The sequence below is a fragment of the Dipodomys ordii genome, unplaced genomic scaffold (assembly GCF_000151885.1).
Source record: "Dipodomys ordii isolate 6190 unplaced genomic scaffold, Dord_2.0 Scaffold133, whole genome shotgun sequence".
Taxonomy (NCBI): domain Eukaryota; kingdom Metazoa; phylum Chordata; class Mammalia; order Rodentia; family Heteromyidae; genus Dipodomys; species Dipodomys ordii.
In genome coordinates, this window is record NW_012267349.1 from 1,430,722 (window position 1) to 1,455,158 (window position 24,437).

General features: G+C 36.5%; 1 protein-coding gene across 3 annotated transcripts in view; it reads right to left on the bottom strand.

Annotated features, from left to right (window-relative positions):
* Positions 1 to 24,437, bottom strand: part of Nckap5 (NCK-associated protein 5) — an 824,710-nt gene that overhangs the window by 503,836 nt on the left and 296,437 nt on the right. For all 3 annotated transcript variants that reach the window (XM_013030807.1, XM_013030809.1, XM_013030808.1), the window contains exon 3: positions 13,486 to 13,549. In XM_013030807.1, coding sequence (XP_012886261.1) covers positions 13,486 to 13,549 — 64 coding nt within the window. The remainder of the gene's footprint in view (positions 1 to 13,485; positions 13,550 to 24,437) is intronic.

A 24,437-nucleotide genomic window follows, 5' to 3' on the forward strand; every position in this document is an offset into this window, starting at 1 on the left:
TATGTGCATGTGATGAAACACTTAGAAGAACCACTAAATGAGACATACACTACACACTCAGAAAACAATACAAATAAATCTATCTTTTAAAGTTTATCCTACAAAAAACTATGGAAATGAAGAACAGAAAACAGATAGAAAACAACAAACAAAAAAGCAAAAATGAATCATAACACATCAATAACTTTATTGAGAGTAAAATAATGCAGAACATCAACAGATTTATAGAGTAAATTAAAACACATGACACAGCCATATGCTGCCTATAGAAAATTCACTTTCAGTATGGCAAACATAGGCTAATCAAAAGTACACAATAGATAAAGATGCATTTTATAAACTTTGATTAGAAGGAAGCTAGAGTGAATGAATATATTCGTACCAGCTACAGTAGATTTCAGAGAATATTACTGCAGATAGAGTGGCATATCATACGGTGATTATGATATACACTTGAGAAGTGAACCCAAAACACTTGAGGATAGAAGTGTTTTGGGTTTCAAGGGGTTATTTTGTTGTTGTTGTTCAGACTTTAGAAGATTTACCGACATCATGAGGTCTTCTGGAAATAGGACAGGCATCTTGTATAACCTTATACAGATATGTGAACATATTGTTAAACAGTATCTTTGGGGTGCCTTCAGGCGTATGTACCCTATTGGGTCAATGGTAGAATTTGTAGGTTTTGTTTTTCATCTCAGGGCTGTTCAACCTATTATTTTATAGGGAGACCCTTTTACTTCTTTTCAAACACTCGCTAGACCTCTGATTATTAATACATACAGGAAAGAAATCATATGCTATGACTTCTGAATTAGCCCTAGTTAAGTGAAGCTAGACAGCTATGTATTCAACCGGATATCTTGGATATTTAATGAAAGGACAGTAAATCACCAATGCATATATATATATATATATATATAACACCCTGAGTTTCTCAAGCTTATGTAAGCTCTTGATTCTCACACCATATACTCCAGATACCAAGAGCTGAAGGCTAATTTTGAAGGGCTGACTATTTGCTTAAAGCTGTGTCCTTGAACTGTTGGGAGCTGCACCTGTATACTTGGAGCCACAATAACATGAGTGACCAGATGGGTACAAAATGAAGACAGGCTGAGGTTGCCAGCTTAAAAAAAAACTATTAGGTCAGTGGTTGGTGCTTATAATCTTAGCTACTCAGGAGGCTGAGATTTGAGGATCATGTTTCAAAGCCAGCCCAGACAGGAAAGTCTGTGAGACTCTTTTCTCCAATAAACTACTAGACAGGGGCTGGGAAGGTGGCTTAGCAATACAGTGCTTGCCCTGCATGTATGAGGCCCTGGGTTTGATTCCTCAGCACCACATAAGCAGAAAAAGCTGGAAGTGGCGCTGTGGCTCAAGTGGTAGAGTATTAGCCTTGAGTTGAAGAGCTCAGGGACAGCTCCCAGGCTGTCCCTGACAGCTGACAAAAAAAGTAAATACTACTCAGATAAAGCTGGAAATGGCACTGTGGCTCAAATGGTAGAGTGCTAGCCTTGAGCACAGAGAGGCTCAGGGACAAAGCCTAGGCCCTGAGTTAAAGCCCAGGATCAGTTAAAAAAAAAAAACAAAGCAAAACAAACAAAACACTATTAGATCTTTCTGAAAAATGCTGCTGTCAAAAATAAACTAATGTAAAGCTTTAGAAGGTGAGGTTATTGGATGACATAAGTTTCCCAGAACACAGTGAAAGTGCTTTGCAGGGATGTCTAGAGAATAGAACCAGAATCATTCACAGGTCGGGTTTTCTGCCAACAGGGGACCCTTCAGAACATATAAAACTGCCACAAACTAGTCATGTTCCCTCTGAATTTTTTGTGTTCCGACTAAAAACACTATGAAATACTAGCCCAGGGTGTCTGCACCAAACTACTCCATAAATATACACGGAGATATGTTCCTTGTCTGAGCCACTGGAGAAACTTGATGGAAAGGTGGAGATGAGCAAGTGTGGAAGTCAACACAACTACACAGAAACAGTGGTCTTATTGTGGTTCTTGGAATTACACAAGAATTAGAAAAAACTGAAATTCACTTTAAGTAATAATTAAGGTAGCAAAACAATTTGGACAATGGTGACAGGACAAGATAATATAGATGTGGTACTCTGCTCTACAACAGCATAAATATTAAGGGATTAAGTGAAATTTAACATAGGATATTGAAAGTCTCAACTAACTACCACATCCATCACAATAATGAAAACAAGCCTGGTAGACTGAAGATTATGGATTTTGAAGACCCAACTGAGAATTAAAGACGTTAAGAAATAAAAAATGAACTGAAACTCACAAACACGTGTATCCTGCTCCAAATGAAAGGTATCCTAGGATGCTTTGATTTCACATAGAACAAGAGATTTTTAAAAAGTTGCCTGTTCTTTCCTAACAGGAGTTAGGAAAAAACAGAAAAAAAAAAACCTTTTCCCTAAAGTTTAAAGGGTAGGTATGTTATATATTTCTTTAGAATGCCTAAGTAACAGCTGAGTGCAGAGGCTAACACCTACAATTTTAGATATTTAGCTATTCAGGTGGCTGAGATCAGGAGGTTGGAGGTTGGAGGCCAGCCATGGCAAAAAAAAATTACACAATTTCATCTCAACAATAAAAAGCCAAGGCTCAATGGTATTTATCTGTTATTCTAGCTATAAGACTTCTATCAGAGGATCACTGTGGTAAGCCACACCAGGAAGAAGGCACATTCACAAAATTCCCACCTCAACAGAAAAATCTGGGTAAGCATGGTGGTTCTGTATTCCCAGGCTATACAGCAGAAAGTATGAATAGGAAAAGGGCAGTCTAGATCATTTCAAGCTAAAATTGAGACCCCAGTTCAAAAAGAACCAAAGCAAAAAAAAAATGACCTAGAGGCATGGCTCAGATTGTAGAGTGCCTGCCAACGTGAGCATAAAATGATAAGCTCATACTCCAGTACTGCTGAGAGAGAGAGACAGAGACAGAGACAGTGAAACAGAGAGAAAGAGAATAAAGGAAGAAAAATATTTACATAATTCTAACTACCCATCTTTTTCCTGTAGTCCTTCACTGAATCTTCACCTATAATCAACAGAGCAGAGAAAGAGAGAGAGAGAAAAAAAAAGTTCCATAAACTGCGTGCACAATGAATGCTTGAGCTAAGGGCAGGTTACAGAAGCTCCAGAAATACCCTAAGTTTCCCATGCATCCTAGGCAGGACTGGTGGACATTGAGGAAGAATCAGGAAGACCTGAGGGAGAATTACTGTGCCTGTTAGCACAATGAGCTCCCTTCCCATGGCTTAGCATGCTCCTTTCCCCTCCCACAGCTTGGCATGCTCCTTTCCTAGGCAACACTAGGCCCATTTAGTAAGGACAGTAAATAATCAGCCTCCAGCCCCCCTTTTACCTTGGGATGGCACTCCTCTAAGTCAGCTACCACCATATAAGGCAGCAAGAGCCCCTTAGAGTGACCATCAAGTCTGGGCAGCTGCAAAAGCCCCTGATCTAGTACTTGGGCAGCAGCCATAAATCCTGATCCACTGTGATGAAGCCCCTGGTCCACAAGTCCCATACTGGGGTCTTCACCTTCTAGCCCCTTCTACCTCCTTCTAGCCTCCGTAAGCTATACAGGTCATCCCAGACAATAGCCGGCGCTTCTTCTCACTTCTGCCTTGTGAGAAGGGGTCTTGCCTCCCCCTTTCCTGGCAATAAACCTTTTTTTGTTTGCTGACTATACTCTACTAGCCTTTAGTGCTTAGTGCAAGAAAGAAAAGAATGCTTACAGCACAGAGAAGCTGAGCATGGGAGCAGGGAGCCAGGAGAACCACATAATATCCCCAAATGCTATCAGTTGCTCTTGTAAAGCAGAGTAAGTGGGACTCACATGTTTCCCAGCACCAGAAATGGAATAAAACAAAGGAAACTCCAGGGCCTCTGCATTGCTCCAATGCTGCTACAAGGATGTAGGCAAGGCCTTGATTCTCTTGAGGTTTCCACTAAGATGGAACAAGCCCACTCTAACTAGTCTGCCCTACAGGGCACAAACATAAATCCTGGGCAAAACACCTTGACCACTACCTAGGAACTGAGAAAAGTGAATGGTAGTGTAACTATTGGAGAAAGGGATCCGGATTTGGAGCTCCATTAATAAGCAGTGAGTTCACCCATCACATTCCACTCTCTAGTATCACTTGGCCTGGCCTCAGACATAAATCAAAATTCAGAAGCACTTATCAAGTGGGAACAGCCAGTTCTTCAGCTAACTAACTCTTGACCAGGGAGTGGGGATGGGACCGCTACAGGATCAGAAAGACATACATTGCCTCCCTCCTTAGTCACACCAATTGGGTAATGATGGTGACAGGATGTTGCTCAAATGGCAGGCAACCAAAACCTCTGCAGACTGAAGGTGGGGACCTTCTTTCTAAAGCAGTCAAAATCATGAGGCTGAGAGGCAAACTCCTTTTATTCATGCCACTCTACCTCTTCTGACTGCTGAGCTTCAGACACAGGTATCCATGTGTATGATGAGCAGAAGGAAGGAAAACTGAAGCTACACATTCCAGATGGAGGAACAGGAAGGAAGGCTCCAGAGACTAAAATGTGTCAGAGATGACACAGAGAAATAAAAGCCAAGACCAGTCCTATGACTCTCCTATTTTCTCTCTCTATTTATATGGAATGGATCTGGTCCAAACAGCACACAGAGTCTGTGGAAATGAATCTATGCAGATGTGGGCCAAGGTCACATACTGGACCCTAGAAAATGCACTCTGGCACAATCCATACAGTGTTATGAACTCTGTAGCAGGTGAACTCACATCCAACAATGGTCCACAAAGCCTAAGCTGGTCAGTTTCTAGCCCAAATAGAATCTCAATATTTTTGAGATTGAAGTAATACCAAGAATTCTAGGATGTAATCTTCAACATGTCCAGTATAAAGCCAAAACAAACAAATAAGCACTCACATATGAATAACTAGGAAGTTCTCAACTCCCGAGAAAAAAGCAATAAAAAGATACCAATCCCTGAATAACACATGACAGAATATTTAGAAACAAGACTTTTCAAAGGAAATCACGATGAATCTTTTAAAAAGGAGAGAAAACTCTAGAAATGAGTAGAAAGAAAATCTCAGCAAAGAAAACAGACACAGAACAAAAAGAAATATAAAAATGAAAAATAACAAAAATAAAATCTTCACTGGACAGACTCAATAGCACAATGCAAATTATAAAGAATCACTGAATGTGAGAATATCAATAGAAAAGAGAGGAAAAAATGAGGAAAAATTCAGAGTGCTTGAGGATAATAATAAAAGCTTTACTATTTATACCATTAGCAACTCAGAAGAATGGGAAAAACCATTTATTGAAAATATATACATATATGGAAATAATTTAATGAAAGGCAAATTTCCTAATTCAAGAAGCTCAATGAAACCCAAATAGGGTAATTTCAAAGAAATCTACACCCACACACAACATAATCATACTGCAGGAAACTGAACACAAAATGACAATAATAATCCTGACTACTTCAAGACACAAAGTTGGAAACAATTCAAATGACAATAGGCTTCTCATTCGAAATTATGGAAGTGAGAAGTGAATTTTTTGTAGCACATTTCATTTTACTAGCAAAGAACAAATTGTGATTACTTTAATAACTAACTTGTTCAAAATGATGTCTAATAGCTCTACAACTATAACATTCAATTGAAGGGAAATCTAATTAAGCACAATCTAAAGATTGAAAGATTCACTGCTGTAAGATGTTACTTCTGCTCATATTGAAGATTCAATGCCATTATTAAGCACCATTTTTAGGACATTAACATATGGATTTTAATGTGAACCTGGGAATGAAAGGAACTTAGGATAGTGAAAATATCTAAGAAAATAATAAAGTTGAAAGACCAGCAGTGACATTTTAAATCTTATTACAACGTCACCATCATAAATAGCATAGTATTTACAAAGGATAAAAAACAGATATAAAGAACAGATGTCAAATGCTATACAAACTGTTTAGACTCCTTTATGCTGAAGTAAATGGTTTCCAACAAAGGCATCGAAGAAATTCAAAGGAAGTTCATTGTACAAAGGTACAAATGTGAAATTTAACACCTAAAAAATCATAGGCAAAAAATTAAGCCCAATCGATCATAGACCTGAACATAAAACTCCAACCTATAAAGGTTTTAAGAGGAAAACAGAAAATAACATACAGATTACAGAAACTAATAGTTGTGAAAGATTAATAAATAGAACTTAAGTACTAAAATAGTCCCAGCCAATAAATGTCACCATTGTTTATAATGAATAGAAACACCAAAGAAAAAGAGTTTGCAACACACATCTTTACAGGAGACTTATACTGAAAACATATAATGAACTCATACAACTCAATACAAAAGAAATCGCCTTTAAAAAGACAGGCAGAAATGTTTCACTGTTATAAAATAAATACAATGATACCTGAAAAGTATTGGACATCTTTATCACCAAAGAAATGGAAACTAAATCACATTGAGATACTACTACTTATCAACTGCAATGGCTAAAATACTGACAATCTCAACTGTTGGAAAAGGGTCAATCAAAAGAAATCTCCCATTCATTGTTGGTGGAAACATAAAACAGAGCAAGTTTAGAGAACATAACTGCTGTTTCTTTTTGAGTTAAATATATACTTACTGTAAGTTCCAATAACATTACTGCTAGATATCAAAGAGTAACTAAATATACCCATGATGATGACTTGTACAGAAAAGTTTATCTCAGCTTAACTCATAATAACTAGAAACCAGAAAGTACCCAAATGTAGGTCAAAAAGAACATAAATAAAGCATATATATTACCCAGTAAGATAAAAAACTGTGTAAGTTTCAACTTCATTATGTTGTGTGAAGAATTAAGGCATAAAAGAATATGGGCTTTCTCATATGAAACCTAAGAACCAGCAAATCTAATTAGATTAACTGAATGCAATCTCTATAAAGCTTCCATTTGTTTTGTTTTGTTTTGTAAAATTGATGCTAAAATTCACATGGAAATGCAAAAGGCTTAGAACAGAAAGGAAAAAAAATAGCCAAAAGGAAAAAAAATAGGTGGAAGAGACACACTTTTCAACTTCAGTATAATTTCATTATTACTTCTCTTATTTGATGATTACAGTTATCAAGACAGTGGGCTAATAGCACAGGAGAGACATATACCATACATAGAATGAAGCCCAGGGAAACAAACCTTTGTATTCACAGCAACAGACTTTCAACTTGTTGTCAACAGAATCTAATGAGGGACACAGCATTGCTAGGACAAATAGAAAACTTTATGCAAAAGATCCAAGTGGGACCCTGTTCTCAAACCACATGCAAAAAACAAAACAAAACAAAAACCCTCAAAATGGGCTCCATAGGGTCTCAGAGGATTTTCTATCCTGGGTAGCTTTGATCTTTGATTCTTAGATCTCAGGTTTCTATGTTATGACAATTATAGGCAAATTACCACTGATGTCCAGCCTAAGTACTTTTTGTTTTACTTTTTTTTTTTGTCAGTCCTGGGGCTTGCACTCAGGGCTTGGGCACTGAACTTTTGTTCTCAAGGCTAGTGCTCTACCACTTTGAGCCACAGTTCCACTTCCAGTGTTCTGGTGGATAATTGGAAGTAAGAGTGTCATGGTATATTTAAAACAATAACAATAAAGAAGGGCCTTTTGTGTCTATATCTTTTTTTTGTTATTGTTTCCTTTGTATGTTCTTCCCCCTATGGTATATCCCCTATTGTCACTGTACTTGATTTTGGCATCTTTTGTATACATTTGTCTAATCTGGGGAGGGAAGGGGAATAACAGAACACTGAAACAAGGACCCATTGCAACAACGATACCCACAGGACAGTATATTGGAAATGAACTTTACAATTTCTGGCAGGATGAGGTTTAGGCTGGGTGGGGAGGAGTGGGGGGATAAATGATATCTGGGAAAGTTATTGATTTTTAACATCTGATATTCTTCTAAAAGTGCCTTAAGATTTGCTTAGAATTTTCTATGTAAACAAGCTTTTGCAAATACAAGGAAATGTTTCTCCCCAACTTTTATGCCACTTATTTGTCATCTTACTATGCTAGCTAAGACCAATGATGAATAGAAGTAGTAGCAGAGGCTTCTGAACCTAGTTATGGATTATAAAAGGATGCCTATGTACAAAGTATATTGAGGTTTTTCACTCAATATCCTTCATCAACTTAAAGAAATCCCCTCTCATTCCTGGCTATATAGTATATATTTGTAATTTCAAATGCCATGAGCTAGCACTGCATTTTATCAAATGTTTCACTGTGCCTATTGATTTTTTTGTTTTTGAATCTATTACTTTTGTCATTTATATTAGTGGATTTTTTTCAATATTAAGCAATCATTGCATTCTAGGGATAAATACCAGTTTAAGCTAGTCTTATAAAAATGAGATAGTACTCAGCACCCAGATCTTGGATACAAATACTTTTGTCCAAATACCTTGCAAATACTTTGCTCCTTTTAATATCTGTTTAAAGGAGCCATATTTCCTTCAAGAAATGCCTGATCCTAAGACAAAGAAAGAAATATACAAGATGAGCCAAGAGACCTTATAATTACAGAAAGAAAATGCTAAAAAGAAAGAAAAAGAATTAACAATGGTGGGGGCATAACAGAGGGATTTGTGGAGCCAAAAGGGAGCATATAAATATGGAATGCTTTCAGAAAAAAATATTACTGGCTTATAACACAAAGCAGACAATAAGTATCAATATACTCATGAAGACATAAATAAACAATTCAAGAATTAAACTCAAGAGGACAAAAAAGATAAACTATGAAGAATGCAAAATAATTTATGGAGTTCTTACACCCTTAAGTATGTAAAACATAACTTCCCATTCCTAAGTATAAGCTAACTGTAGTGAGTTGCTTCCAAAGAGAATACAAGAAAGAGAGGGCGAGGGGAAAGGAGAGAGAGAGAATACAAAAGAAAGTAGGAGGGTTTTTACAGAGGGCCCATCTGACAAACATTTCCTCACCATATTAACAAAGAAAAAATCATGTTGACAGTAGAAACCTTTCATTTGTTATTAATGGAACTGAACCCAAGTCTAATCATTAGAATAAATTCACACAAATTCTAATGAAACAAGTACAAAAGTAAACAAACTCTAACTAGTATGTTCTCAAAACTGCCAAGGTCATGAAAATAGGAAATTCTGACGAACTGTCAAAACCAAGAGAAGCTTAAAGAGACATGGCAAAAATATAACCTATATCCTGGCTGAGCTCTGGAACAGAAAAAGGACATTAGGAAAAACTTTAAAATTCTAACTTTAAAATTCTAAATGAATATGGAGTTTATCAACAATAATGGCTCTCATTGGTGAATTAACTGGTGAATTCTAATATCAGGTATTAGTAGGGGAAACTGGGAATGTGGCATATGGAAATACTCTATACTGTCGTTGAAATATTTCTGTAGTGAAAGGTTTACTTTTTAAAGTGAGTTGGGAAACTTCCCTCATTTTCCTTTTGTGGGACTAGTTGGCTCCATAAACAATACTTCCAGTGGCAAAGGGTAAAAGGTTTTGTCATTACCTAAGCTGATATGAAAGGTAAGGCTGATAATAAAAGGTACATTGTTCAATATATGGTGTTGGAATTATCAATTCAGGAAATTTATTTTTCTGATGCATACCTCCATAACAAAACATTCACACCAAGAATTTGCATGTGAAAGACAATAGCAATACAAGATCTACAAGATAACAAGCATGAGTATCTTTACACCTTGAAGGTGGTACAGTAGATGGCTACTGAAGTCTTTTGTCTTGTTTTAGAGAATGTCAATTTTAGCCTAAGCTGGTCTTGAACTCATTATCTTCTATCTTCCTCCCAAGCACCAGTATTGTAAGGACACTGAAATCTTAAAGACAGAATAGACCATGAAGTCCACATGCCCCGTCATATGTGTACTAGAGTATATAGAACCAGCACAAGCTCAAACAATCTTCTCAAAGGAAAACATAGAAAATTTGTAAAATAAGAATGAATGGGATGCGTAAGAAACAATGGTTATATCATTTCCTGAAAGAGCTAAGAAAACAAATATAAAACATCTATAATGATGAAAGAGAGACCTGACTTAATAGGACAAAAAATACACAGAACTGGTAGACTAGTAATGTAGACAAGATTACATAACCAACTTGTGTTGGAGCTGCATTTGGATCCAGATCTGCATTACTTCCAGACTCCTCTTCTAATTCCACATATGTGTTTAGTTAGTCATTAAGGAGGAATCACTGTAGTATCCTGCATTGGATTCCAGGCCAGAAATGGGAACACAACTAGGAAAACTTGTAAAATACTAATAAAATCCAGAGTTTTGTTTATCGTGATCTATCAGCATTAGTCTTCTAGTTTTGACAATAACACTTTCGTAACATAGGTGGTAAAAATGTTCAAGAAAACCAGGTGGAGAGTAGACGACTATAAATTGTCTTTTAAATCTAGAATTATACCCTAATTATGACTTTGAAATAATTTTCTCCAAATGATGCATCACTTTTAAGTGAAGAGATTCATTACATGAAACCAAATTTCACAGAGCAAACTCTGATGAAGACTGATTTATAATAGGTTTATAAATACGTTCTAAAAATAAGTGTCTGCTTCAACTTATTTACATAGTTTTTTACAGAAATTTCTTCTACACTCTTTCTTTTTATACAGATAAACACAGAGACCTGTCAGTAGTAGTTTTTAAGAACATAAAATTAACTGATCGTGATGAAGTACTCTGCCTTTCTATGTATGTGACAGAAATTCTGTAAGAAAAACACATTTTAAATTTTATTGTCAAGTTGAAGAAAAAAGTTTTTAAGAAAAAAGAACACTTATAACAGCAAGAAGCAGATTCAAAGGAGCAATAGAAGACATGTCAGATACTGAAACAACCAGGATTTCAAAAATCAATGTGTTTTAGGAGCAGTAAAGCTGACATACATAATAAAGTAGAAATCTCAGCAGAATTTGACTGTGGAAGAAAGAGGGTGATAAAATAGAGAAAGGAGTAGAAGTGTATAGAAAATCAGTGGAAGTAGGAATTATGATATCTCCAAGGAACTGAGATGTAATAAATGATGGAATGGGAGAATCATAGCAAAATAAATAGAATTAGCCCAGATTATTATCATGCTCTAAGTTTTTCATTGGTTCCCATCACTGACATCATGAATCAGAAAAAAAACACACTTCCCTCTCTCTTAAATTCTTCTGGAAGAAAACTTACCCCTATCATGGCCTGGAAGTGGTTTTCACTAAGCCCCTTGGCTAGAATAAACATCCCTTTGGTAAACTCTACCTTCTCCTAGTTTTACAAATCCTAACTGCTTCAGTGATTTACCATTACACACATCCTTTTAAAATGATGTACCCCAAGACCTCCTTCAGCCCCCTCATCTGGTCTTTTACTTTCTACCTTCTAATATTTAATTATGCTGAATGTCTGTCTCCTCAAACTAACTTACAAACTCTCAGAATTTTTCCTGTTTTGTTCATTGATGTTTTCCCAGTGCTTAAAAAAAGTGTAAGTCACAAGTAGTATGTACTTAATAAATATCTACCTAGTCAATCAACAGAAATGTGTGAGCTTTAAGTACTATCATTAAGAGTAGAATCATTCATCACTGGTAACTTTTCTATCATCCTTTTTATTTTTTATTTTTTTAATTTTATTTTATTGTCAAGGTGATATACAGAGGGGTTACAGTTATATATGTAAAGTAAGAAGTACATTTCTTGTCAAATATTGGTAAGTGCAATTAGATTAATGTTTTTGACTGTGTTTTGGGGGCATTATCTACCTTGAACAAGTATACCTATTATGTTTTAAAGGGGGAGGTTTTGATTTTGTAAAGATTAGTCAACTGTCTAAGATCATTTAAACTCAAGCCCAATGTCAGAGTCAGAGTGAAAATTTTTGCAAAGCACCTTGTTTTGCTTATGAGCTGCGTTAGTATTTTGTTATTACCAGAAAAAGCTTTGCATCATAAAAACTACATGTTTGCATGATCCACTAAGTTAATGGAATCATAAATTCCAGCCTCCTCCTTTGGAAGATGAGAAAACTGAGACCAACTAGAGTTAAGTCACTCCCTCCTGGCAGTTAATTACAGCACAGTTCATGAAGTGGTGAACAGGAGTTCAACATGACAGGAGACAGAAACATTCCAGAAGGACAGAGGTTATCAACATTTCCAAATACAGTGAGAACTCCCTCTCAGGATGGTTCAGTTCACCGTTGGCTATATCTTTAGTTTCTCCAACTTCTTTCCACTCCATTGCTCAAAGACCTTTTTGAGTTGTTGCTTTAAGTTATTTGAACATTCAACCTTTTTTTTTTCATTCCTATTGCTAAGAAAACAAATAAATACAATGACTTTCCTAAAGTGTGATAGCAAATTCACAGGCCCATGTACCTTACAAACTCTACTCTGTATTCAGCCTCTGACTTAAGCCCTTTACTTCTCTGCTGAGAAAAGAAGGTGTGTAGCTTACTTTTACAAACTCCTCTCTCTTTCCAAAGGATGGATTGTCACTTAACTCTTAGGAAATCAAATGGAAGCAGCCTTCAGGGGCTGAAAATGTGTCACTTTTCTTTTCAAAGAGGAGGAATGCTTCTACTGTAAAACTGCACATGTGTCACTATTTTGTCATAAGTAAGAAAAAAAGGCAGTAAGTCTGGTGTTATATTTTCTTCCCGGTTGTGGCTAAGGCAGTTGATACACACACACACACACACACACACACACACACACACACACACTCCCTCAGCACCTACTAGTCAGATCTGATGTTTCAGTGCCGCATAGGGAGATACTTTGGCAAAGACTACTATAAAATGAAGTTGCTGTGGTCCAAAACAACCATATTGATTTTTAGTATGACTCAAAACACAAGGAGATAACAGTTTTGTAAATGGCGCAGGCTTAAAAGGGCAAGAAATATAAATGGTGCAATAAGTGTGTGGTGAGAAGAAAAAGAAGACAATTTCATTAGCAAACATCTTGGTGTCCTTTCAACTTATTTAATTTCTAGGAACAGACAGAAGTGCATTATCTCTCTTTATCTAAATGACTGAGATTGCTCAGTTAGGGACTTGATACTCATATTTGGGAGGCTGGATATCTAGTATTCCTTTTGAAGACAAGTCTTATAAGCCTTTGAATATTGGAACATTTTTTTCCAAAGCCCAAATAGTTTTCATTTTCAATTAATCTATCTTCCCTTGGCCACAAATGACAGAGCTATCTAAACTGGATTGTAAATACATTATTTACAAAAATATTATGGAGTTTACTGCAAGCAAATATTCCCCTTAAATATTCATGCTGAAGTCAAATGACTTTCAATGACAAGAGGCTCAGAGAAGGCAGCAAGCAAATAGGACTTACCATGGCCCCCTCCCTTGTTCTTTGTGCAACTTCTCGCTGAAGTCGAGCCACAGCCAACTTCTCCCTGGACAAACAGAAACAAATGGTTAGTGAGCCATTCCCAGAGTGCAGGCAACACCATACAATCTTGAAACATTCTTTTACAGTCTCCAGAGGAACGTCTTCCTTTTCTTCATTCACTTCCTCCATGAACATTCCATAAATATTTAAAATGACTGGTTATTTCTGCTTTTGTCCAATGTCACACAGAGATTTTTTTGCCCTGTTGATTAAAGCCCAACAAAGGTTGAATGCTGAGTTAGAGGCTTTGCTTTAAATTCATTAGCCTACATCATTTTTTATTGTTTTTTTTCTTGGTTGTTGTTGTTGTTTGTTGGTCATGGGGCTTGAACTCTGGGCTTGAGCACTGTCCCTCAGCTCTTCAGCTCAAGACTCGTGTTCTACCACTTGAGCCACAGCACCACTTCCAGCTTTTTTTTTTCTTCTGCTTATGTGGTACTAAGGAATGGAACCGAGGGCCTTGTGCATACAAGGCAAGCACTCTACCACTGAGACACCTTCCCAGCCCTGAAGGTTAATCTTGTATGTTGAAATATTTTAGTCGTCATTTCTGTACAAACTTTGCTTAGTATAGTTGGATTGTTTTTGATGACCTGTACAAATAGTAAGGGTGGAGTTTTTTGTCTTCTGGGGTTTTTTTTTGCTTTTAAGATTTTCTTTTGAGTTATTTTGGATTTGGAGTTTATCAAACAGAATCTCACCAAGTAGCCCAAGTTGGTCTCAAGTGCCTGGTATTCCTGACTAATGCTTCAAATGTGGGCTTACAGACATGTACTACCATCGTTGACCCTAACACCGATTTTAAAAAGCAAACAAAAAATGACTTAACATTCTTTACAGTCTGATAATAATCTTTTTTATTTTTTTTAATTTTTTTATTGTGAAAATACTATACAGAGGAGTTACAATTACGTGGGCAAGATAATGAGTACATTTCTTATCAAGCATTGTAGTGTCCTCCTTTGTTTCTCCTTCCCATCCCTTCCTATCCTCCCCCTGCCCTCCCCAATCCTCCCTGCCGCCCCCCCTTCCCGGACCAAAGTTGTAAAGTTCGTTTTTAACATAATGACTTGTACATCTCATTGTTGCAATGGGTCCCCCTGTATCCCTAGTTAAACAATTTGTTTTTGCCCTTCCCCTCTGCAAATTAAACCGACATCAAATACAGTGAAAGCAGGGGTTATACTGTGGGGGAGGGACATACAAAGCAACAAAGAAATAATCTTATAAATGTGTTAGAAACACATTTATTTGAATACATATCTTAGAAAATCACAGGTTTGCTATATGAACTTTGCTGTACTGGGCATTTCACCTGTTCTCATGGGCCTCATAATTGATCTATTTACCCAATTTTGTAGATAAGGACCCAAACAGACAAAGTAAAAAGTCTCAGCTGTGTATTGGCATGTACTATAATCGTTTTAAGATTAAGTTCTGTTTTTTTCAGGTTTCCCTACTTCTAAGAGTAAATAAAAATTCTGCATATCAGTTTTCAAGATCTTGGAATTATGAAAAATATAGACTTAAAAGTGAGATTGTAGTATTCTCTACTCACCAATAGGGTTTATTTTATATTCTTATAACCCTGATTTCACTTGCAATATACAAAATATCACCCAAATATTAAGGATATATTTAAAGTTATGGATTTTAATTTTTTAAAAAATTAAGAAATAGATGACATAAAGACAAGGAATATTTTTTCCTGAAATGCTCCAATAGGTAGTGTTTGCAAGGATTTCCCTGAAAATTCTTGAGATTTCAAGACTTTAAACTATATGATAATTCATGTCTCATGTATCATTCTGTCATATACTCCTTCTGGTCAGCTGTATGCAAACATACAACAGGATGCTCCTGGCACACGAGTGATCGTATTTCTTTGTCCTAATTGTCTGGGTCTTTCAAATGCCTCTTATCTCCAAGAAATGTGAAGTTGTCCTAAATAGTAACGCTAGACTTTAAACTCGGTGATGAATAGTATTTCTTTCATTTTAATTAAATTAATTTTCAATTTAATGAAAAAAATGAAGAGAAGTGCTGGGGGCACACTCAAGTGGTAGAATGCTTGCCTAGCACACATAGGGACCTGGGTTCATTCCCAGCACTAGGGGAAAAATATGAAAAGAAGAGGATGCACGAAGAGATAGGTGGCAAAGTAACACTATATCATAAACTACACAATTGGAACACCACATAGGATGTCCAAAGCTGATCAACTTAGAAAAAAAGAGTACAAGAATATAAGGATGGAAAACAACATGAATGGAGAATGATTGCATCCAGGCCTTAAGACCTAGAGAGCAGATGCACACCTTATAAATCTTATCACTCAATCTGATTTCCTAACTCGGCACATAAGTTACTTTGATGAATTACTTATAATTAACTTTGTCAATTGCAATGAAGAAACAATTACTTTGTCCCCCTGAATTTTTAAGTGGGACATGAGGGCAGAGGCCTTTAATTCAATGCTCAGAAAGCTGAGGGAGGAAGAGTATGAGAATGAAGCCAGCTTGTACTTTTTCTTTTTCTTTTCTTTTTTTTTTTTGAGAACATACCTTCAAAAAAAAGAGACCAAATAAAAAGCTCTCAAAAATATAATTTGAAATAATATGAACACATGGCTAACTCACTTGCTTTTATTTTTATTAAATATATCAACATGTCAAACTGTCCAAAAACTAGAGATTCATCATGGAGTGACTCCTTATCATGGTCCTGAGAAGAACCCATTGAAAATTTTTTGTGTATCAAGGAAAAAGTAGGAACTAGAAGCATCTAGGAATCTGGATAAAGGTTTTCAATAGTTCAACATTTTACAGAGAGTTTAAGCTTAACTACCTTTTAACTTTTTAAATGAGTACAATATACACAGGCAGGTTAAGAAATCTTAAGTGCACTTACAAGTTAAATCAGAAGTGTGCACTTAAAAGTTAAATCAGAAGTGGGCAAAGTAAATCCACATCTCCATGATCCAAGGCTAACGTGAGTCCATGAACTGAATGAAGACACTTCCTCATACTAGCCTTGATAAATTAGACAGAAATTCAGTTTCCACTGTGACTAAGGTACTGACTAGACAGATGTTTAACTTCCTGCTGTGCTTGGCTATGCTTGGCTGACCTATGTACACATTTAATTTCTATACACTTTCTTCTATTTTACTCAATTGTTCATTCAGCATATCTTTTCCACCTGGGGGAAGGGAAACAAAACTACATTTCTCCTTGATCAAATTAATGGCAGCCATTGATACATTTCCTTGGTGGTTAGTATTATAATTAGTATCTTTTGCTTTTTCTTATTGTTTTATTTTGTTTTGGTCTGAGATAGAGTTTCACTAGACAGTTCATTCTTACTTCAAACTCACCCTTATACCTCAAGCTGGCCTCAAACTTGAGACCTTCCTGCTTCCACTTCCAGAGTTCTGGTATTGCAGGTAGGCAAGATCAGAATTGATTTTATATCTTATTTTAATAGCTGGCTATCTGAATGCAGTAATCATATGTCATTAATTTCTATAACACCTACTAAAGCACATTGGTAGGCACAAGACAAATGTCTATGGTTTGCTGATGTCACATCAATCACAGACTCCAATGCCAGCTTGCCTAGTATACTAATGCCTTGCCTTTACATGGTACCTAACACATGACTGCACATACACAATCATTTCAACTGGACACCTTCTGCTTGGGAAAGGAAAGGGAAGGAAGGAACGAAGGAACGAAGGAAGGAAAGGAAAGAAACCCCTTTTTCAAAACAAACATAATTTTTACAAGAGTGACTGCTTTATAATTTTGGAAGTATCTTTAATGTCTTGCTAATAGACAGCAGAAGGATGTTTACATCTGTTTCTGTACCAATCTGTTGTGATAGCACACATAGTAAACTCCTCTCACGAAAAAAAATAGTGAATGAAAAAGGGAAAAGTCCTATTACTATTCTTAGGAGCAGAGTTTTGATCTTGTAAATCCACTGAAGAAGTCTTGGGGACTTCCAGTGGGCCTAGACCACACATTGAGAATATCAACTATAAGACGGATATAGAAGAAGAATGAAAGAATGTTCTGGACAATTGTTTTGACTCATCAGTCTTAACTGCTGAATCATGAGAGTAAGATTAAATATCTATGTTCAGAGCATATACATTTTTCACAAGGGGATTGACATAAAAGAGACACTTTTAGGAAGAGAACAAGAATCTATCATGACTATCATCCTACAAAATAAGAGTCAATGCAGAATAAAGGTTAGAAACATCAATTTTATGCTTAAACAATGTTGTCTTCATAACAACTATTAAGGATTTCTCACATGGTATAGGCACTTGTCAAATTTTATTAAATCCAATTTAAAGAAAAATTTTAATGGTTTTAGCTTTCACATACTATTTTAAAAGGAATATATTAACAAAGGATGAAAGAAAATTTGTGGGCTGCCCATGAATTAATGCTCCTAGGCATTCAATAAAGATTGAATGAACCAACATGAAAGAGCCATCTCTAAGGGCTTACATATTTAACTGTCGCATTGATGAAATGACATAAAATAGGTAGAAATGGTAAATATCAATTTTAATTTTGACCAGAACAAAGAACAGACATATGCCAAGTTGCCAACAGCCGTGTGATAATATGACAGATAATACAGGGAATTCTGGGTCACAGGAAAGAAAATTCCTCACCCTGGCACTGCTCCTGAGCCTCGTCATTTACAAAAGGGACTCAAGAGGTTGGGTGGTGAAAGAGTCGGATTTGCAAGAACCATAAATACAAATAGCCCTTTGGAACTATGTGTAGTGATTGTTTTTAAGTCTTTATGTAGGAAACATAACATATACTGTCATGAGTGGAGACTCATGAGAAATGAAGGCAAAATCAGAAGGTACACTCCAACCCTGGATAATTAATCAATGAGGTTTGAGCCATACTTCCTTAAAGAAAAAATGTCACAGTGAAATTTAAAAAAAAGCAGAATTCTTTCTTTAAGTTCAATCATATTTATATTCTACATATTCCAAGTACTTGGTATTCCATATGTGTTTTACATCAGTGTTTTCAAAGCAGAAATTGTATTTTATTTTTGTACAAAAAAGGTTGGCATTTTTCAGAAAAGGGAAAAGTTACAAAACTAAGGAAGTAGTTGAATAGGTCAAAGTTATCTAAGACAAAAATCTCAGGATTTTTAGACAGTAACATTTCTGGGATCAAATTATCTGCCAAATCAAGGTATCACAAACAAATGTCCCAATCTTTGTTAGCAGTAATCCAGTTTGTGCTTTGGTTTAGTGGTTTCTGGCAAACCATGTCTCCAAACCTCTATGGCCCCAGTACATATGTGAAACTAATTGGGTCTAGCATCTTTTTCATGCAAATCGAAGCTTCTTAAAAAAAATCCTAGACTTGAGGGCTACCCAAAGCAAATTAAATACACTCACACCAAGTATAACTTTGCTCCCATTTGAAGGGTTTAGTTCATCTACTGAAAACAGACAATTGCTTTTGCAATACAGCCGTGTGATGTTTTGTTCTGTGTTTGAGGCAAAGCCAGCAGCTCATTAGGAAGAGGGTATTGAGTTTATGATTATAAAACAAATGCCCAGGGATTTCTTATCAAAAACCTATGGTTCCTTATTTACAGAATCGAAATAAAAGAACATGAAATATATACAAACAATAGACTAGAGTATTCACTTCTCTTTCAATTAAATGTAAAGAGGATTTTTCACTTCACTCATTCAGTTTTTATACCCAAACAGAGAATTAGTCTAAGGTCTCTAAAGTCCTTCACTATAGCCACAGACTATCTTAACTAAATATGATAACAAATATATTTTTTTCCTTTTATGTGAGCCATGGGTCTTCAAAATACCACTAACACAGCCTTGAGACAAGCTCATGAAAGAGTGACCTCAATGATGTCCACAATGGCATTGGTATAATCCAAAAAAAACCAGAAGACTTGCATGGTTAGAAAGCATTCCCCAATGAAAAGTAATGTACATGTAGAAATATAGTCAGTTTGTAATGCATGGCTGCCACAGTCTGGGGAGGTGTAGAGTGCTCTGTTGCATGACAGTTATAGGCAAGAGTTTCTGGAGACAAATCATCTTCTCTGGCCCCTCTAAATAAAGACCAGGACTCCTACCTATCATGAATGGGAAAAGTGGAAACCATCATGTACCCAGTTCCCTACCTGGCAAGCACACATGAGCGTGCACATGTGCGTGCATGCGCACACACACACACACACGCACACACACACACACACACAGAATCCTCTCTATACTCCTACTCCCCCAAAAAGAGTAAATTAATGTGAGTTTTGGGTATTAGTTTAAGTTCCTGTATTCAAAACTATTTAAAACTTAGTAATGTGTATGATATATAACATAAACACCTAACTCTAGTTTACTTAAAATAGTCTACGTAACTAAAACTTTATGACTCAACGAAATTGAAAATTCGAATTAATCCAACAAACAATGTGAGTTTATGCTGGGCTTGCTAAATCTGAGTTCAGCACCAGAATTTGCTGTTGTGCTGTCAGGATTTTGTTCTCATCACTTTTTGGGGAGTCACTGTAGTAGTGTTTCCAATTGTGAAGTTAAATCATAATGAATAATGTTTAATGAGACATTACTATGTCAGTTTAGTATCCTAATTACACTGTAGGAAATATTTAAACTTCAGACACTCTCTTGAGATACTTATTATCGTCTCCTTGTTACACAGCAGTTGATTCCTAAATTTTGTGAATCAAGAATCCCTTTCCTTCTTCAAAATATCATTAAGGATCCTAAGAAGCCTTTGTTATTGTGGGTTATAGCTGCCAAGATTTACCATATTCAAAAAAATAAACTTAGGATTCAAAACACACATGAATTCACTTCAAATAGCAAAAGTAAGTATTTTGCATGTTGGTATTTATATTAATTATATTAAGTATATGTTTATTTAATTATAATATGGATTTCAAAATTTAAAACATGGCACTGTATCTTTTAGCTGTTATCTTTAATATCTGGCTCATAAAAACAAGACATCTGGATTCTTGTATTTGCTTCTCCATGCAATATCCTTTATCAGCCACTGAGGGAACAACCTGTAAACCATTACATATAGTGAACAACTACAGTGAGAATGGAAAAGGAAGTAACACCATAGTATTCTTACAAAATACTTTGACCCAATAGTCCTCCAGAAAGGGTTCTAGTGGTCTCTGATCCACAGTTTGGACAGTGCTAATGTACAGCAACACCTACTGAATGGGGCAACTTTGGATGCTCATATAGGTTAATTGTGAAGACAATGCCTCTGTGTTCCCTATTGCTCAAAAGTTTAAATATTCCATTAATTTTGACAAATCCATTAAACAGCAATGAATATACAGTTAGTTAAAATTCTATTTATTAAAACTTGAACCTTCATATCCACTATCACCTGTTACCTCCCTCCTTGCTAGGGAGATGTTCACCAATAATGCCAAAAATGGCTGGGATGCCCAAAGATGCAGCACATTCCTGACCCATTTAATGTGAGCCAGTAAGAATAACACCGATAAAACACTAGTTCTATGCCCAGTAGAAGAAAAGCATGAATCACATTCTCAAAGGTAGAGGGCTAGATTCAACAAACATCCCCTCACATCTTCCCTCCATGAAGATACCACCAAATGTTAGAAGGAAATTAGATGATGACTTTCTTTTATGCCTTGGGCTGAGAGCTGTACACAAAACTTGGGGGGAAATGGTTCAATTAATCATCAGCCTTCTCCATTTCTAGCAATCCCCAAGAATAGGAGCCCATGGCGATCTAGTATGTGTGTGGGGAGAGCAGGTTTGCTCCCAGGAGGAGGCCAAGACTATTCTCTCCAACACAGAGACATCCTGGGGAGTCACCCGCCGCCAGAGCCAGGACAATGCCAAGTGCCAGGTGCACCTGTCGCGTGGGCAGATGGGGAGACCGGTGGCAGCAGTCCCCGAGTCATGGCTAAATTAATTAGCCTTCCCAAAGCATATCATCTAATTACTCATCCCCTCAGATCATCATTGTAAGAACAGATTTTAGAGAAACTTTTAGAGCCCACAATGTAGATGAGAGAAACTTCTTTATGCATGTTTTCTATTCCTTAGTATACCCCAAACTTTAAAAGGTCAAAAATCACTCTTTCATAATGTGATTCACTGGAATTATTACCATTCATGATGCTTAAGAGTCAGAAAACTGGGAGTATGTCCTCAAATTGTTTAAGTTTGCACAAATTTGTGAATCAGTGACTGAAGTTGTCAATTAACAGAATCCCAACATGAATGACTTGTGCTTGCTGAAAATCCTGCACTGGACAGGTGAATGAAAGCAGGAGGGAGGTGAATTCAGGGCCAGCCTGGGCTACAAAGTAAGAGTCTCAACATATGGATTAAGCACATAAATATTTTTAAGAAAGGTTTTCTTGAGATTTATATTTTTTAAGAAGCATTCAAGGCAGGCACACCTGTAATCCTCACTACTCAGTAGGCTGAGATCTGAGGATTGCAGTTCAAAGTCAGCCTGGGCAGGAAAGTCCATGAGACTCTTATCTCCAATAAACCATGAGAAGACTGGAAGTGGTGCTGTGGTTCAAATGGTAGAGCACTAGCCTTGAACTGAAGCACTCAGGGACAGCATCAAGGCCCAGAGTTCAAGCCTCATGACCAAAAAAAGAAAAAAAAGGAAACCATGGGACCTATGTTTCTTTGGGCTTGGCTTACTTTACTTAATATAGAAATAGTATATGTCTAGGGTAAGCAGGAAAGGTCAAAAGCTATGTACAAATGATCATATAAGATGATGCTAAGCAAAATGAACCCCAAGTTAGGGACACAAGAGGTTTTATCTTGGTGTTGTTTTTAATGTATTTATAATGCACTATGTGATTTTTTTGTTTCTTTTGTATGTTCTTCCCCCATGGTACAACCCATGTTTTCACTATATTTGTTTCCAGTGCTCTGTATCTTGTTTATAAATTTTTCTAATTTGGGGAGAGAAAGGGAAATAACAAAATGCTGAAATAAGGATACAGGTTGACCCATTGTAACAATGAGATGTACAAGACACTATGTTGAAAATGAACTTTACAACTTGGGGTGGGGGGGGCGGCAGGGAGTAGTTGGGGAGGTTAGGAGGGAAGGGATGGTATGGGAAAAACAATGGAGGAGGTAACAATGCTTGATAGGAAATGTACTCATTACTTTAGTTATGTAACTGTAACCCCTCTGTACAGTATCTTTACAATAAAAAATATATACTAATAAAAGCACTCAAGAACCACTTATTTTTCAATCATATGATAAATTTCTGTAAAGTCTCTGAAAAGCAGTTTAGATGTTTCCACGATTTTTAAGAAAATTAAGATTTCCTCAGTTTTCATGCATCCTTCCGATTTTCTTCTTCTATTATTGAAATATTAAGAAATCTAGCTGTCAATTAAGGAAAACTGTGTAAATAACAGAGCTTTAACAATAATGTATGGAGATGGCTGGAGTGTAAGGAGGTTAACAGAGAGGGGCACTCTTAAGGAGGTAACACATGCTAACCATTTTCTCACATAAAAATAGGCCTTATGGGGCAACTAATTTAGTTTTCCATGGTTTTCAATTATCAATGGCCTTGAAATCACATTCTGTCTTTATTTTGAGGAAGGCCCCAAGATAGTGTCTATGGAGAGACTCAAGCCATCTGTCTAGGCTGTGGAGAAAGAAGGTTGTGAATTTCAAGAGGACAATGTTGAGAGATGTGCTAGTAGCAACTCCTCACAGACAGTAACACAAAACTCTTGCCCTAAAGCCGTCTCCCTTTGTTCAGAGTCACATAGGCAAGGGTGAATTCTGCTCAAACAGTAACTTTTAAGATAAGGTGGAAATACCATCAATACAATCTACAAATGCTATGCTTCCTGCTGGGCTGAAGGCACTTTGCTAGGCTCTGTAGACTATACAATGATACACAGAGCTTAGTCCTGTAGCCCAGGGCACTAAGTCACAGAAAAAAATACATAAAAAGACAAGTGTTATAGACCACATTGCATCCCACCCCATTCAATTGTTGAAAGCCTAACCCTTAGGACCTCAGAGTGGACCTGATGTAGCAATGAAGGCCAGGTTAAAAGGAAGACACTGGAGTGGATCCTAATCCACTGTGACTATAGTTCTTATAAAAAAAAAAAGAGGCACATTGTGAAGATGCACAGGTGTACACACTGATAAAAACACAGTGTATAAAGATGAAGACATACTTCTCCAAGCCAGTGAGCAATAGAGATCACCTCAAACCACCAGGAAGGAGGCAGGAGGCACAATACTGGCTCTCAGAGACCCACATGGGTCTAATCCTGTTGATGTTTTGATCCTGGCCTTCTGGCCTCCAGAACTGTAAGAAATAAATTCTATTCTTTTTTTTAAGTCACCCTGGTTTTGGTATTCTAATAGCCTTAACAAACTGATACACTCAAGATACATTTCAGCAGATAGGTCCATTGTCTCTCTACGTTTGTACATAATCCATCTTTCTTCTATCCAGGTTTGGCTCTCCTAATCCAAAAATCTAAAATAAAACATTTTGAGCTCCATAATACATTTCAAATTTCAGATTAGTGATGCTCACAGTAAAGTATGTACAAATCCTACAAACTCTGAGATACTTCTTGTTCCAAGCATTTTGGCTAGAGATAGTCAGCTTGTACACATATGCTCAACTTGGCACAATGTAACCAGAGTCCCAAGCAAAATTCAATATATTTTCAACAAAAAGAATATTCCTTCTAAAGAGGAATCAGGAAAAACTTATAGACAAATGGCAATCATCTTTATTTGAAGTGATGAGCTGTCAACATTGAAATTGGGAGAA